This window comes from Polyodon spathula, chromosome 39 (genome assembly GCF_017654505.1).
Source record: "Polyodon spathula isolate WHYD16114869_AA chromosome 39, ASM1765450v1, whole genome shotgun sequence".
Classification (NCBI taxonomy): Eukaryota; Metazoa; Chordata; class Actinopteri; order Acipenseriformes; family Polyodontidae; genus Polyodon; species Polyodon spathula.
Genome location: NC_054572.1, coordinates 111,619 through 129,559, shown reverse-complemented (window position 1 = coordinate 129,559; position 17,941 = coordinate 111,619). Strand labels below are relative to the sequence as shown.

General features: G+C 39.7%; 2 protein-coding genes across 2 annotated transcripts; one reads left to right on the top strand and one right to left on the bottom strand.

The window, feature by feature from the left end:
• Positions 1-1,887: 1,887 nt before the first annotated feature.
• LOC121304651 (pepsin A-like) lies at positions 1,888-5,403 on the bottom strand. The gene is made up of 8 exons (XM_041235917.1): positions 5,215-5,403; positions 4,743-4,860; positions 4,274-4,392; positions 3,806-4,005; positions 3,278-3,394; positions 2,668-2,809; positions 2,420-2,518; positions 1,888-2,146 (listed from the first exon to the last, which is right to left on the bottom strand). Exons 1-8 carry the CDS (start codon positions 5,401-5,403, stop codon positions 1,997-1,999), a joined length of 1,134 nt encoding a protein of 377 aa, XP_041091851.1. The 3' UTR covers positions 1,888-1,996.
• A 6,772-nt stretch (positions 5,404-12,175) lies between these two features.
• LOC121304637 (pleckstrin homology-like domain family A member 3) lies at positions 12,176-16,940 on the top strand. The gene is made up of 2 exons (XM_041235879.1): positions 12,176-12,920; positions 13,903-16,940. The coding sequence occupies exon 1, from the start codon at positions 12,419-12,421 to the stop codon at positions 12,884-12,886; it is 468 nt and encodes a 155-aa protein (XP_041091813.1). The 5' UTR covers positions 12,176-12,418; the 3' UTR covers positions 12,887-12,920; positions 13,903-16,940.
• Positions 16,941-17,941: the final 1,001 nt, after the last annotated feature.

The window sequence follows — 17,941 nt, the reverse complement described above, 5'->3', positions numbered from 1 at the left end:
CGGGTACAGCTAGACAGCTTGGCAGCAGTTTTGAAGACGTGGTTCATGATGTCACCAGAACCCTTTGATACAAGTATAGTCCTGTAATTAGGGCTTCTGATTTTCGGTAAAACCCAATAACGCCAATAAACACTGTAAAACACTGGAAAAACTGTGGAAATGGTTAATTAATTCACGTTGACTTTACACCTTTCCCATTAAAAAATAAAACCTATTACAAAAATAATAACAAATACATTTCCCAGTGCTGCTGGGTAATGTCCCGCCTTCCTGACTTGAATCTATCATTGATTCGTTCTGAATACATTAAACCCACCCCAACTTGTGAGTGACAGCACATTCCTACATTTCTATTGGAGACTCTGCTTGAAAGATTTCAAACGAGATTACAATCAGGATGGAGGCTTGCTAGCAGGATTTAAAGTTGTATTACAGTTAAGATATGAAGGATTTAAAACAAAATTGGGGGAAATGTACAAAAATGCCTGCACAGAAAACCCCCAGAAGAATGTACCTGTGACCATAAGGATTTCACTGTGGAAGACAACGAAGGAAAGAAGGTACAACTTAAGTGCGCAAGTACTGTCGAGTTACTACTATACATATTTTGACAGAAAAAACAAAGAAACAAAAAAAAATGCTCAAGCATTTTGGAAAGTAACCAAAAACACTAATTTCATACAGTATATCAAAAAGAAAAGCCCCGAAAAAAACTTACATAAAACTCAAAAATAGCTAAAAATAAGCCCCAAAAAATGCAATTAATAAAACCCCCAAAACAGAAACCCTGCTTGTAATTCTTTGCAGCCAGTCTATTACTCAAGTAAAACAGCAGCATTTGAAGACGCTCTTATTCTAAGACATGTTATATTAATGCAGTAGGGTTTTAACACACAACTATAAACTGTTCAATAGTGGACATTTAGAAGTCTTTCTTGATGGCTTCAGTTGAAGACACTAATGTTTTATGAAAGGCTGTCAGAGATTCCAAGCCCACAAAGGTGTCTGAATCCCCTTTAAGTCGCTTTGGCTAGTCCAACCCTGACCCTGTTGAAGATGGACTGGTACTGTTTGATAAAGACATCACCCAGGACCCAGATCTGCACAGGGAGATGTTCATAGGCACCCAGTCTACCATAGAGCTCTATTTCATTTTGAGGATTTCTTAGTTAAGAGAACTAAATGATGCATTGATGGTTCCTTTATTAAAGTAATGCAGCACTGCTCTCTGATCAAAGATGTTCGTTAGCAAGTTCATGTAGTGGTTCATAATATTTCCACTGGCCGCTTTTATAATATCTGCTTTAATGAAGGTGTCAGCATGTTTAAGAATAAGAATAATTGTGTAGTTGTACCAGTAACATGATGAGGATTAATGATTGAACAGGGAAACCCGCTATTTTATCCTCTTCTATTTGCTTTAGTAATCTAAGTGTAACTTGACCTCTGGGTTGTGTACAAACATGAAGAACTAAGCAAACGCTAAAATAGTTATAAAGTCATCCTACCTCAAAGGAAAAACTTCCCTCCCACAGATATACAGACATTGCCTTTTCGTGGAAATGTTAGCCAGCAATAGGTAGGAGTGTAATTCTAATTGTGATACGTCTATCCATAGACTAAATCTGAGCCTTAAAAGTTATAACTGGTAGTGATACTGCATCTCTGGTTATTCCAAACGTGGGGGTGTTATTGCAACCATATTTCAATAAGATGTGGAATGTTTTGTGGATTTATTTTACCAAAGAAGAATGAGAAATCCTGTGTTGCTATTCAGACACTTTTATTATAGAGTGCTGTCATGTAACTAAAAAAAACAGAAAGGACAATAACTTTTTTTTTTTTAATAAGTTTTATTTTTTGATGCAGGAGTAATTCAGAAGAAAATATCCTTGACTGCACTTTAGACTTTAAACGAGAAGAAGGAATGAAAGAGAGGTGGGATGTTTTATAGAAGATAGGAATGATAGAGTCAAGATGAGCAGCTTGAAGCTGTTTACACAGACTGGGCAAGCCCAACCATGTTGTTGCCCCTGTCGAAGATGGCGTAGTACTCCCGGATGAAGACATCTCCCAGGATCCAGAGGTCTCCTTGAGCTGATGGGAGTGACATGGACTGGAAGCCACTGGTGCACTGGCCATTGGTCTGTAAAAACAGAGATGAGTTTCAATTCGTGAAAAACTGTGTAAGACCCATTTTGGGGTGGGGGCTTGCATGCAGATGAAAGCAGCAGATCCTTTGAGGACATGATTTAGTAAAACATTAATAAGCTCTTTTCTCTTTCTTAGCATGAATAGAGAAAAATTTAAACATATCTATAGTTATTACCCAAAAATGCATATTTATGGAACTATCATATTGGAAATATATACATCCATACAACTAGCCACATATTAATACTGTGCAGTCATGCCACACCTGTCTGACGTAGGCTGATGCAGGCAGGGTGTATGGGATGCCATTGATGGTGATGACAACTTGGGGCATGCTGGGGATGTTCTGGCAGTTGATGTAGTACTGTGAAGGGAAGGGATGAAATGTCAGAGAACCCTGGTGAAAAATCTTCTGTTAAAAAGGTTGCAAACTTTATTGCTGTATTACTGACCACTTTACAAGCCTGGGCATGGCATTGTTAGCTGCAATGAAGGAACACTTGCAAGACTCACCTCATTGTTACTGTTCACGGCACCAATCCATTGCTGGATAGTGGGAATTTCAGAGGGAGGTCCAGTGATCAGCGACGTTCCAGAATCAACAATAGCCGGGCAGCCTTGGGAGCAAGCCACCACCTGACCATTGATCATGACACTGGAAGACAAGACAGGCGAGTTCTCTTATCAGGCAGTTTGGCATGAAACATGGGCTCATCCCCTATGAGTAAGGGTTGTAAATCCAGATAACGCTAGCCCTGCAAGCATTAAGCATGGTTCCAAATTATGTATTTCCCTGGCCTTGCCTTTCTCATGCCCAAGTCCACAAAACAAATTTCACTTGTGATTTATTGTTTTGATTTATAATGTCAGATTAGAACCCCGCCCATTCAATATGTAAGAGCTTGTGTATTAACCTAGGGAACTGTGTCAGCTTGTTCTATGAAGAAAGCTGTTTCCATTGCATCGGTGCATCTCAGCTAGCCTTTATCTCTCAGCACACTAAATACACTCCATTGACCGTCCTAAGTGGTCAGTGTGTCTATCTACTGCTGAATGGGATCCTTGATCTGCACACAGTGCCTGAGAGGTAGGACTATATGACAAATAGTAAGAAGTCCCTTACTTGTCCACAGCGATCTGCCAGTACCCCTGGGTGGTAACGGGGACCCAGTTGATCTGGCCAGTATAGTAAGACTCGTCAATCCCTCCGAATACTACAACACTGCCGGTAGCCCCATTGCTGGAACAGGGATAGAGAGACATGCATTCTTATCATTTCATCAGCAGTGTGCACACTTCTGGCAAACACAAAAATATCTTAAAAACAGAACACATACACGTCTGGAACAGTGTTGAGCTATGCAACATTCTGGTGTCAACGTGGCTGCTGTCCGTACAAGATTATGGAGAGATATGTGCAACAAAGGGCTACAGAATAGATATGGTAAATGAGAGTTATATTAACTAAAGCAGTATTGGCATAAAAGATTCATTATTTTAAATTGATTAACTATTTGCAAGCAGATGTGCATGCGATACAAATTGAATAGTGAATATACTGTATGATACAATTCATTTCCTTGTTGTTTCCTAAACTTGGACAGGAAGTGCAAACACACTTGCTGGTAACATGTGAATGCAAGTGGCTTACCGGCTCAGGTAGATGGAGAAGAGATCCTGAGACACCAGCCCCTGGTTCATCATGTTGTCAAACACTGGGGTAGCTCTAGAGGAGGCGATGGAGGGGTAGGCAAGCCCGAGGATGCCGTCGAAGGGGCTGTAGTACAAGAAGGAGCCGGGCTCCGTCTCGCTCAGACCAAACATCTGGTTGGGGTCGACAATGCCGCCAATCTTTAAACAAAGGCAAAGATTCAATTTTCACAACAGGATCCGTCTCCCCTGGTGCGGGCGTGATTGATTTCACAAGCTCATTTAGTCATTTAGGATATCCACTGCATTCCTTTTGAAAAAAATCGGACCAGAATAAAGAGCAAATGTGTATTACTAAACTATCTATAATGTACGGTGTGGCTATGGTTATACAGTATATATTGCCATCTTGATGTTACCCATGCATAACATGTACTGATTTTCCCTATGGGTAACAGGCTATACTCACAGTCACAGTGTCGTATGCCAGGAAGCCAGTCATACTGCCGGTGCCGTACGTGATAGAGAGAGCAGTGTTGAGGGCCTGGTATGTGGAGGACTGGGATGGGTTGAACTTGTTGTGGTTAGCTTAAAACAAAAACGTGACACATTAATTAGATGGGAATGCTTTATATTAATCATAGCTAGCAACAATTACCTTTGTTAAAACATACAACTAAATCATTTTGTACTATGACATTGTATTTCCCTAGCCTCAATCCTTGTGTATTCACATTCATTATATGTAACAGAGACAATTACAGAGACCTTTATTCAACAATCAATACTTATAAATCATCGTCACTGTGTTTTGACTAAAGTATAAATTACATTGGCCTTTCCATCAACTACAAAAGCAAGTTATAGTCGGGTCGGCTAACTTGAAATCATTCAGCCTTGTAGATCTTATGAGGAGGTCAATTGGACTGGTTACTTACAGCAGGCATAGCTGCTACAGTATACAGATGGTACCCAGAGGTTGGCAGATCCAGTGTCAAAAAGGACATTGAATGACTGGGGTGGGGTTCCAATAGAGATGACTCCATAGTACTCAATCTGGAAGAATGCAAATGGGTACATTCATTTGATATCTGTCATAAGACTCTCTACAAAGTTGCAAAGTTATTCTAAACCAGTCTTATATTGCATACTGATGGTGACATGTTGTGGATGCACTTCAACTACAGGCACATTAACTACACCACTCTGCACTTTTGCTACATTATTTAATGAGTGTTCTTCCAATAAACTTACATAATCATGAAAATGACTTTGCTAAATGCATGGAGTTGCATGCACACTGTCACTGCATCGTGTGCTAAGTGCATGCAGTAAATATTACTAAGTGCTGCTCATACAGCGTCAGGAAATCAGCTACAAAGACAAACAAAATGTTTGTAAAACACTTACGTCCAAGTCATTATACATGGGCTCGGCGAATGGCTGAGCGTACAAGTTATACTTAGAGGCCAGATTATGAGGATGTTTCTTCAGGAAATCCTCCAGCAGTCCCTTTTCTTTAAGAGCAGTCCTCATGGACTTCCCTTTTATCAGGGGGACCCTAAAGGAAAACAAATTTATTAGTGTAATATTCAACATATTTCAAATGGGCTGAACCCAATGCAGAATACATGTCTTATTCACCATAGAGACCGGCTTCTCAGTGGTTTGGTAACCTAGGTTGAGTAAATATCTCTTTCAGAATGAATTCTGGAAATTGAAATTATGTTTCAAGTTGTAAGTGCAAAACAAAACACACAAATTAAGTTTACAGTTAAGAGCCATTATTTCAAAATACTAAAAAAACATCTATGACAAACTTTTTGACTTGAAGTTTTTTTTCCTCTCAATGTTTCTTTTAGTATTTCTATACTTAGCACGACAGAGACTTTTGTGAGTCGAAACGTTTCTCAAATAATTTTTGCTTTGAGTAGATGATAAAACTCTGCAACAACTATTGAAAAGCTAATCTGCTTTATAACCTCCACCTCTTTACCTGGTCATGCATTCAGACAGGGCGACCAAGCCCAGCAAAACGATTGCCCACTTCATCTTGTTGTCCGGTCAGCAGTCTCAGAAATCTGTGAAGCTCGCTGTTCGTATTGAAAATCCAAGGAGTTCCTTTTATACCCCACCAACAGCGTGAACCTCTCACCTCTTGAAAACTCAAATAAGAAAGTTCAACAGTGGAATAAGTTACAGAGTAATACTCAAATATGGTTATTTTTTTCGAAAAGGACGACCTTGCCAAGAAAGCTTATCCAATGTTTGTGCCCAGAATGAATTACCCTGTGTGATACAATACATCAGGATAAGTAGGTCCTATCGAGGAAAGGGAACACTGTCAATATTTTATAACAGATGTAGAATTGCGGTGCTGTTCCGAGATAAATTTATTGTGATTAAGAGTAGAATGAACATTAGCAGATATCTGTGAACAATGGAAACTATGCTTGAAAATGTTACATAAACCAATTCAGAAGTTTCACGTAATAACCCATAAGTGTGTCTGAGCTGTTTGCCACTAGTTTTGTCAGGTTTTCTATTTGTCACGTTGACAAATATTTTCTCTACGTATACCCTATCTACATCAAAATAATAATAATAATAATAATAATAATAATAATAATAATAATAATAATAATAATAATAATAATCTAAAACTAATACGAAATAACTTGATACTTCATTCAAGGCCTTGAATTAAAAGTCTTAGTTGTTTATTTCAAGTTTGGTAACTTTAATGGCCACGTTTCTTTCTGAAAAAAATATGTTAATAACGATTTGGAGCTAATAGCTGTGAGAAATTAACGCCTTAAGTATTAAGTTTGTATAACACTTTTAGGGATCTAACACTTAAGGGGGAATGTTTTATTTATGGAGTTTCAATATGAAGTATCTAATAACGAAGTCTGAATGATTTTATCTGGAGCCTCTTTGGTCTCATATTGGACCGATTACATTATAAAGAACTCCCTGTGTATAAAAATGGGTTTTACAGACCCCCCCCCCCCCCAAAAAAAAAAAAAAAGTTCCAGAGCAAGACCAAAAGTTCTATATAGAACGTCAGGTAGTGTCTTTCTTTTTTAAGAGTGCATAGTTGGGAATAAAGGGAGAAACAGCATTCGTTAGCAAAAGGAAAATGTTTGAGAGGATTTGAAACATCACCATTTTTCTTTTTTTCTTGGAAATCACTGCCAGGAAAATCTATTAGCTATATGGTATTTAAGCTATATGAAGCATTTAAACTAGAAAGGAAGGGGGGAGAAATCAACAAAAAAACAGAAGGGAGACCGCATCAAAACAAGAACAACAACTCAGGTAAGACAACCATTAAATGTATTTATCTAAATGCTAGAAGTATCAGAAACAAAATTCTAGAACTTGAAGCTACTGCACTAACAGGTAACTATGATGTGATAGGTGTTACAGAAACGTGGTTATCTGAGAGTGATGGGGACGAATATAATATTTGTGGGTATACACTGTATAGGAAAGACAGGCAGGACAGACGAGGAGGAGGGGTAGCGCTATACATAAGAAACAGTCTTGAAGCCCAGGTGTTAAACCTGGACAAAGAAAATAAAACCGAATCAATATGGGTCAGAATAACAGACAAAAATTCAAAAGGCATAATAATAGGAGCATGCTATAGACCGCCAGATTCAGACGGTGAGCACAATAATCTGTTATACAATGACATTAGAAATGTGTGTAGCAAAGGAGAAGCCATACTAATGGGGGATTTCAACTTCCCCCAAATAAAATGGGAAAACCCAGTGGGTAGCGCGAAGGATGAAATAGAAATGGTGGAAATGACAAATGACTGCTTCCTAACACAATTTGTGAAGGCACCCACTAGAGGGGAGGCATGCCTTGATTTAGTCTTTTCAAATAACGAAGATAGAATAACTAAAACAGAGGTCAGAGAACCACTGGCAAACTCAGACCACAACATGGTCTCATTTGAAGTGTTTTTTAAATCCTCAAAAGTAAAGACTAAAGCTAAGGTTTACAATTTTAGAAAAGCAAACTATGAAGGCATGAAACAGAGACTAACAGAAGTAGATTGGAGTAAAATAGAGAAAACACCCACAGAAGAAGGATGGTTGTTCTTCAAAAATGTAGTACTAGAGGCGCAAAACAATTATATCCCTAAAGTAGACAAATCTAAATGTAAAACTAAATTGCCAAAATGGTTTAATAGATCAATTAAAAAAAATATTCAGCGAAAAAAAGGCACTTTACAGAGCATTAAAAAAGGACCAAAAAGAAAGTACACAGAAAGAGTACACAGAACTGCAAATGCAAGTCAAAAAGGAAGTTAGAAAGGCCAAGAGAGAAATAGAAATGAACATTGCTAAGGGAGCTAAAACCAATTCCAAAATGTTTTTCCAATATTACAACAGCAAGAGAACATTCAAAGAGGAGATTAAATGTTTAAGAGATACAAATGGCAAAATCATAGAGGAAGAAAAAAAAAATAGCAAATATGTTAAATGATTACTTTTCACAAGTTTTTACAAAGGAAGATACTGACAACATGCCCCACATGTCATCCAGTTCCTATCCAGTTTTAAATAACTTTAGCATAACTGAGGCAGAAGTGTTAAAGGGACTAGGAGCTCTTAAAATAAACAAATCCCCTGGGCCGGATGAGATCCTCCCAGTAGTACTCAAAGAAATGAAAGAAGTAATTTACAAACCGCTAACCAAGATCATGCAGCAGTCTCTTGACACAGGGGTGGTACCGACAGACTGGAAAATTGCAAACGTAATACCGATCCACAAAAAGGGAAACAAAACTGAACCAGGTAACTACAGACCAGTAAGCCTGACTTCTATTATATGCAAACTTATGGAAACTATAATAAGATCCAAAATGGAAAATTACCTATATGGTAACAGGGTACTGGGAGACAGTCAACATGGTTTTAGGAAAGGGAGATCGTGCCTAACTAACTTGCTTGATTTTTTTGAGGATGCAACATCGATAATGGATAATTGCAAAGCATATGACATGGTTTATTTAGATTTCCAGAAAGCTTTTGACAAAGTCCCACACAAAAGATTAATTCTCAAACTGAACGCAGTTGGGATTCAAGGAAACACATGTACATGGATTAGGGAGTGGTTAACATGTAGAAAACAGAAAGTACTGATTAGAGGAAAGACCTCAGAATGGAGTGTGGTAACCAGCGGTGTACCACAGGGATCAGTATTAGGTCCTCTGCTATTCCTAATCTACATTAATGATTTAGATTCTGGTATAGTAAGCAAACTTGTTAAATTTGCAGACGACACAAAAGTAGGAGGAGTGGCAAACACTGTTGCAGCAGCAAAGGTCATTCAAAATGATCTAGACAAGATTCAGAACTGGGCAGACACATGGCAAATGACATTTAATAGAGAAAAGTGTAAGGTACTGCACGCAGGAAATAAAAATGTACATTATAAATATCATATGGGAGATATTGAAATTGGAGAAGGAATCTATGAAAAAGACCTAGGAGTTTTTGTTGACTCAGAAATGTCTTCATCTAGGCAATGTGGGGAAGCTATAAAAAAGGCTAACAAGATGCTCGGATACATTGTGAAAAGTGTTGAATTTAAATCAAGGGAAGTAATGTTAAAACTGTACAATGCACTTGTAAGACCTCATCTTGAATATTGTGTGCAGTTCTGGTCACCTCGCTATAAAAAAGATATTGCTGCTCTAGAAAGAGTGCAAAGAAGAGCGACCAGAATTATTCCGGGCTTAAAAGGCATGTCATATGCATACAGGCTAAAAGAATTGAATCTGTTCAGTCTTGAACAAAGAAGACTACGTGGCGACCTAATTCAAGCATTCAAAATTCTAAAAGGTATTGACAGTGTCGACGCAAGGGACTTTTTCAGCCTGAAAAAAGAAACAAGGACCAGGGGTCACAAATGGAGTTTAGAAAAAGGGGCGTTCAGAACAGAAAATAGGAGACACTTTTTTACACAGAGAATTGTGAGGGTCTGGAATCAACTCCCCAGTAATGTTGTTGAAGCTGACACCCTGGGATCCTTCAAGAAGCTGCTTGATGAGATTTTGGGATCAATAAGCTACTAACAACCAAACGAGCAAGATGGGCCGAATGGCCTCCTCTCGTTTGTAAACTTTCTTATGTTCTTATGTTCTTATGTTCTTATGTAAGTAAAGCAGGGCGGCAAGGTCAAATACCAGAATTTATTGGAACTGTTTAATATTCCATTAAAAGCGGTAAGATCTATATACACAGCGTATCGTTTAGGTTATAAGTGTTCCCGTGCTCTTAATGAGAGAGACTGCGTTGTGAATGTAAATATAAGACAACAGTGTTCTCCTCAAACGTAAAGACTTTGACCTCTGCTTGCACTCTCAATCTATCCGGGCAGGTTAGTACCCGTGCCCCTGGTAAAACACATGAACGGAAACTTTAACACGTGTCCTTTTATTTTAAAAGCGCGCCACCTGCTGGACGCCTTGTGCAATGCAACTGCATGTAAGCGAGTCAGAAACGAGTCGCGGTTTACAGACAACGAGCAACTGGACTCGTCTGTGTTGCAGTCAATGGAAGTCAATATGTCTGTTCAGTGTGTCCTTTTGTATTCACAGGGACAATGCCGCCCCCTCGCGGTTTCGTGATGCGTGCATCTGAGCGCTTCTTCGTGCAATGTGTCGCTTTGTCGTTTGTTCAGGTGCTCTCACCTGAGTTCACGAGGTGCTCTTCGGTTTTTGTTGCCTGTCACAGACACAGGCAGATAAAACGTAGGTCATCAGTGCAGGAAAATAAATAAAAACATACAGTCGCCTCTTTCAAAGTATTACAGTTATATATTACTATTGGAATTATTGATATATTTTATATACAGATCTGTAATCTGGAATTAGAGGGGGGAAAAAGGATTAGAAATATAATTATGACTTTATAATGTGTTCTCTGCATCCTGCAGCAAAACCCCGAAAAATTGCGATTTCCATATGCCATCTAGTGGCCAATCCTTATAGTGCTGTGGCGATGGAGCCCAGCGTGCTGCCAGAGATTGCAACGCTTTTAAAGGATGAAAGGTAGCTGCTATGCCACAATGAAGAATAGATAAATAAAGGAATACATGTCTATATATTCAGATTTTTATTATTTTTTATGTTGGCATATATATCCTCCATAACCGAAACTATCCTATAATACACTACACATTAAAAAAAAAAACAACTTTACGTGTTTTCTCTTTGTCCTCGTGCACTTGTTTTATTATTGTGTTCTATTAAATATATCTTCTCTTCTTTCTCTGTATCCCCTGAAACACGCGTCTGTTTTGATTTTCTCCGCCTTTACTGCCTTTCAATCCCACCTGTCCATTGAGTGAAGCCCTGAGATGACGTGAAAACTGTCATTAGCATCTTTAACATGTATGTTTCTCATTTAAACACTGAAAAGTTGTTCAGTATCGCACCCATTCCATGTCAGAAAACAGCAGAAAAGGGTTTCTTTTCATGATGGAAACACCGTTAAGCGTTCAAACAGACGGGTGCAGCGAGTTTAGGAGAGTCGGAAAGCACGTTTGATATTCAGGGCCGCTATCTCTAAATCCTGTCGTTTATGAACGTGGCACCTCTCTGCTCTGCTGCAAGTCAGTTTCAGCCACATTAGGTTGCTCCAGAACAATGTAAGCAGCTTCCAGACTTGGACGCACTCTCCCGCCCTATGCTATGATTATAATAAACCCCAAAACTGTGCCACGTGTTATTCCCATTGCTGTCCATCTATGAACAAGTATGTTCCCCGTCATGTATGTGGTGAGCTTCTAAGAATAGGTGTCAGTCTTGTGAAGTTAATTTCTGACTGAGAACGTCATGTAACTTTTAGAACCCCTGCACGCATTCTTTCTCCTCTGGTTCCACAGTCCCGCAGGCGCAGTTTTATGAATGAGTGACAGCTGTTGTAATGACTGACAGTCAGCAGTAACAGGGAATGGAGAGGGTGGAATGTTCAACAGTGCATCATTTCATGACGTCACGAGCAGGGGGTGGGCCTCCAGACAGGGGGGGGGAGAGAGAGAGAGAGAGAGAGAGAGAGAGAGAGAGAGAGAGAGAGAGGAGCGCCGGGCATGTAGAAACATAACCAGGCGGTCCGCAGATAGACGTGTTTGGTCGTATTATTAAAGATAAAACGCATTGATATTGAACTGGAAGGTAAACGTTACGTATTAAGCCTGTCAGCGGGCAATATTAATTGAAAAGGTCATATCAAAAAGCTGTCAGTCTGAAGTAAATAAGCAAGAAACAGCTGTACTGTGTGTAGCTTCGTTGAAGTAATAATAATAATAATAATAATAATAATAATAATAATAATAATAATAATAATAATAATAATACGTGCTCCAGGAGTTTTAGATTTATTTTGAAAACTGGAATAATTTTTTTTTTAAAAATAAGAATCTGTTATTCTTTAACCCTTCAGTCAGATTAGCAGTATGTAACAGAATGCATTGGAATATATCATCACCAGACACATATAGAAGCATGTATCGTGCTTGCTGTTAACCCTAAGAGGAGACAGGCGTATATATGACACGTTCAGTAACGGCTGTGTTTTGAGAGTGCTTGATGAGATACATTAGAATGATGAATGCCCAGAAGGTGCTGAAAGAAGGATTTCTGGAGAAACGAAGCAACGGACTCCTGCAGCTGTGGAAAAGAAAGCATTGCGTGCTGACAGAGGATGGGATCCGGCTGTATGACTGGAAGCGAAGCGGGGGCAGCGGCGGAGACTCCGGGTTCAGGTCCGGGGGCTTCAGTTCGTGGTCCTCTTCTACCAAGACCAAGGAGCTCCGTTTCGAGCGCATGGCCACGGTGGACTGTGTCGAATACAAACGGGAGCTGGTTTATTTCACTGTGGTGATGGCCGGGGGAAAGGAGATAGACTTCCGATGCCAGCAGGAGGGCACTGCCTGGAACGCAGAGATAGCTCTTGGTTTGGTCCGGTTTAAAAACCTCCTGGCGGTGCAATCGGGCAGAACCAGCCACCTGGCACACCTGGGTAGCACCGGGGAAGAAGATGCGCTGGAATCCTAAGGAAACACTGGACTGCAGTGATAGTCGAGCTAAGGTAGGCGCACCCAGGCTTTCCCTTCCTTCTCGGTTTTCTTTAATGGCTCACACCTTTCCAGGGGGTTAAGACTTGAACAGAAATTGTTTATAATGTTTGCAAACTTAAGTGGTTTCCAGTGGAATTACTACATCCTTGAACTCCCCAGTATTTGTTGCCTTAAGCCTCCATTCCGTTCATAGCTCAGCAGTGATTATTTTGTAATCTATTGTAAAACATCATATAAAACAGTACTGTTGTGTACTGCTGGCCCCTGTCCACCCCAGGCATTAATTACACTAACCCTTTCTGAGCTCCCATCTGTTTTGCAGCAGCAGCAGCAGCAGTCAGACTCCGATGTCTGGCAAAAGGAAAATATTGCTTAATAGTGGTATTTATTATTACTTCCATATGTGTTGTGCAATGTAAAATGCAATCTGAATATTACAAACACTTATTTGATGGCAGATTTGGGATATATAGCACATCTCCAGAGATCTAAAGATAGACTATCAGGAACATGTGTACTCACTTACATTGTGTGTTGTTATGTGTGGACCAGGTTATATGTACACACACGCCCTGATTTCATTGCTTCCCTTTCAGCGACGGTGCCCCTGAACAAAGGGTTAAATGTTCTTCTAGAAGAATGTCTCTTAACAGTTGCACTGCCCCTTGGAATTATCTTTAGTGTACTGACTTCCTATTAAAATAATTTTAGTTTTATTTTGAGTAAATCTTCAGGGTTTGTAATATGATAAATGCAGGCTACAGTCACAGCAAAATTACTGTGAAAAAACTTCACAAATTACCTGACCAAATACCTCTGGCTCCTACCCAGGAAATTTGATCAATTAAGAGTTCATTAACACCGCCTTTGCAGTGGGTGAATCCTATTAAAAAAACAAAACAAAACAAAACAAAAAAAACACTGCTATTAATAACTATTGGATAGCTACACATTCATGTTTATTTTCTGTCTCTTGTTTCTATCTTTTCACAGATTGGAAACGGTCCACAACTCTCTTTTTTTGGAAGAAGTGAAACAAGCAGAAGATGTCAATTTCCTACGACTGCAGGATTAAAACTATTGAAGAATCGTTAAAACAAATACAATGTATTAAAACCAAATGTATCAACGTCTTACTGATGCCCAGATCAATACCCCTGGACGACCTGGAGCCACCTCTCCAATACCTCCAGTAAACCAGTCTCAGGGTGCAGCGCTACTCTGCTCTCTTTAACATCAGTCAAAATGATGCGTCTCACCATTAATTTGTACAAAGTTATGTGAACGCATAGTGACTTTTTACCTGTGTTGCTGAGTTCTGCATGAATCGTTGCAGTGCCAAAATCTCATTTGAAAAATCCCTGCAGTTATTTTGTAATGTTTAAATCTCGTTTTAAATTGAACTCCATTTAGATTCTCTTGTTAGATTTGTTCAGGTTCTTGCATGCTTTTTTCCTGTGCATTTAACAGGGGGCACATTGAGTTAATGAACCTGCATCTTACCATTAAATTAGCTCTCTAGGAACACAACTTTGCGCTCTGTGAACTGTTCACACCACAGTACCACCAGGCAGTTGCGCTGCTTTGTTTTGCTCTGACCTGCTCCCTAACCCTTAATAGAAAGGGTTCCTCCTGGTGTGAGCAAGCTTACCGTTGCTTGTGCTATCCTGTATCTGTAGATAAACAGCATTCTCTCCAAAAGCACTTCAGACTTCCTATACAATTTCACTTACAGGTGATTTATTTTTATTATTTTGACGGCCTAAAGCAGACACATCTGTCTTGGGACTGTCGCAGTGCAGTAACGCAAAAATGTTGCGGTTTTGCAAGCCTTTTTTTTTTTCTGACCACCGTTGAATCCGCTGCACTTCGTTAGCCCAGCCACCAGGTGGCAAAAGAAAGCAGAAAATGCATTAAACAAAACAGCAGGGAGCGTGGACTTCGAGACGAAGCTGATCGGAGATCCAGTTACTTTAGCCGCTAAGATGCTTCAACCAAAGATTGCACACGTGCACAGAGCACATGCAAGTACAGGAGAGTGTAGCAGCACCTGCTGGAGGTGCAACGCACTTCTATGACTCAAGCAGACTGGTCGGATGGTACTGTGAATGCAACAGGCTTACCCTTGCATAGCTGATTTGCAATGCAAATGGAATGTGTATTGACGTGCATTCTGTAATCTCATTCAAGAGGAGCAAGACAAGCAGATCTTCCAGACTTTGTACCCAAGTTTGCGAAAGATTCATGATGTCTCAAAAAGACTTTTGGGACATTCTGGAGAACAGACTTTGCACCAGATCCCCCCCCCCCCCCCCCCCAGCTTCCCAGAAGTGGTAATCGTTGACTAGCCCCTAAACATGTAAACACCTTGCAGACTTGCTGAACCAGTGCCACCTTGGCTGTCCATGGTCACCCTATTGACAGTGTTATGGCAGGTGTTTCTAATTTTGTGTCCAGTCCTGCACACGCCACCTATCCTCTCATTACCTCAGTGAAGTATTTCCAGAGAAGTAAGTTAGGTTTTCAAATGATGGGAGGATACAAAGATTGCTGTAGATCAGCTTCACCCACACTATTACTGACCTAGAAAATAAAACAATGTCTTCTTGTCTGGGACAAGCATGCCTTTTCTATATTTAAACACTTGACATGCTTGATGACTGTAATGCTGATTCCAAAGCTAGTCCCATGACCGTTTGACTAATCTACTGACCATTGTTAACGACTGTTCTTCCCGAAAAGCTGGACAGATTCCATAGGGCTACGACAATACCACCAACTGTGTAACCCTGCAGAACCACATAGACAACCATAGCATTACCAGCAATGGCAATACAAAACTGCACAATGCTGTTATACAGTAGCACACGGTTCATACCATTATGATACCAGTGGTATATCAAACTAAAAGAACATGTTGCCAATGTGGTATCTACCAGTGACTCAGCTACAGCATTTGCACTGTCATTCTCCCACAGCACAGAATCATTCATTGGTGTTAATGTCACTGCAAAACTAAAGATTATTAGAGACTGCAGCTCTTCTGCACCAGTCACTGCAATCACAGGTCACTAGAGTTAGCTTTCTAAAGATATTTACATCAAAGTGCAATTTGCAAAATGAAAGTGTTCATGTTATAAAGCTAGCTGAAAGCGAAGTTGTTATTCCTTGTTGTTATTGTAGTTTTGCACTTTGTTGATAAAATCTACCAGAACAGAGGGTCATCTGAATAATATTGTGGGTTTTCTTTATAGGCAAAAGTGTAATATTTTATTTGAATGTGGTTATGTAATTTTGAATATCAATTGTGTTGTAGCACAGGACCATTTTGCTGAAAAACAAAAGTGATTTTGCACAGGAAATGCAGCTAATATTGATTAAATGAGACTTTTAAGAAACACTGTTAATAAGTTCAAGGCTTGTGAATAGGGGATCCAGTATTCTTGCCAATGTAGTGCATCGTGCTTTTGGTTCTGTATTCTAATATGTATCCCAGGTTCATTGTGTTATAGCTCAGTGACCTTCAAACACTTTGTTTTGAATTGTTACAATGTCTTAATTTGAAAGATCTTTGTTGGTGTAATGTAGTAAAGCCTGTTCTATTCAATTTCACAATGAAGGTATTCCATTCTCCTCTCCTCTCAGTGTCTTGAAACTCTAACACTAATCTTGAGTTACCTTAAAGTATCACTAGATAGTTAAGGATTTGTGATGAACAGCTGGCAATAATTAAGGCGGTATTTATTTCACAGTTGTCACAGATTTCACGATTTCCATGAAAAATTCCCATTTCCCAAAGAATTGTGTAAATACATATCTTTTTTTTTATCACTTAGAGCAAACCTTTGCCTTACTGACGCACTGCCTGTTAGTCAGCATTTAGGAACGTGGCAGCCGGTTTAGTTTGCTTCCGGTAAACGACTGGACACACCGCATAGAGCTGCTTCTTTAAAATATCTTTAAGGAAAAAGACACCAGCTGCATTGAAGATCACCCAAAAAGCAAAGCAAGCATTGAAAGCCTAGTTACTTGTTTGGGGCAGATGCATCACAGTGTTAAGTTCCCACACTTCCTCTTGCTTTGCTGCGCTTTTAACTGTTAATATGGTTCTCATCCGTTACTGAAGCAGTTGATTTCCCTGAAATCTTGCTTTTACAGCCACCCTGTTTATAATAGATGCCATTGTATTCTCCCGCCGGGGATTTCCAATAGCTCAGAATACAGAGGCAGAGGAGCAATAAGATTGATACCATGCTGCCCAAAACTGGGGCTGCTATCTCTTTAACTGACTTACAATTGAGTTCACTTCATCGTATTGCAAACTTTCACAAGTTCTGACAAGTTTGCAGAGAAAATCCATTCCCATTCCAGATCTCTAACCCACATTTGCATTGCATTTCAATGTGGTGATTTGTACTGACTGTTAGCACACCGGGTGCAACCATTTGAATGAGGCTAAGTACAAACTTTCTGATGTTTCACTACGAGCTTAGTTGCACTTCAGAGTAACACTAGCAGTCACAAGTACCTGAGCTTAAAGTAAAGTCACTGTATATGTGTGGAAGACTATATATTTCTACAAGATTCCAGACCAACCTACATATACAATGCCCTTATTGAATATGGTTGTTTATTATAAAATAAATAACTGCAGCGCACTAAAAGGGTTACTATCCGCATCATCAATCTGCCATCTTTCACAAACAAGTTACTGTTTGTGCTCAGGACAGTCAAGAGCCAACCCGGAGACCGGTGACCTACTGTAACATATAAATGAGAAAAACACATTTCTCAGAGGGCACTTAGTCGAAGCGTAGGGGCGTTGGTTTCCCTGACAACGCATGACTAATTTGGCAGGCTGGGCCTGACCAATAAAGAGGTGGTCACAGCCATATCACAGGCATCCCATCCTGACCTCAAAGAAAAGGCTCTCTAGTTTGAGTTTGTGATTTTGCAAGCCACTGTTTGGCGAGCAATTCATTAAAAAAAGATTAAGGTCCGTTGATGACTCAGCTCTGTACTACTGGTGCCT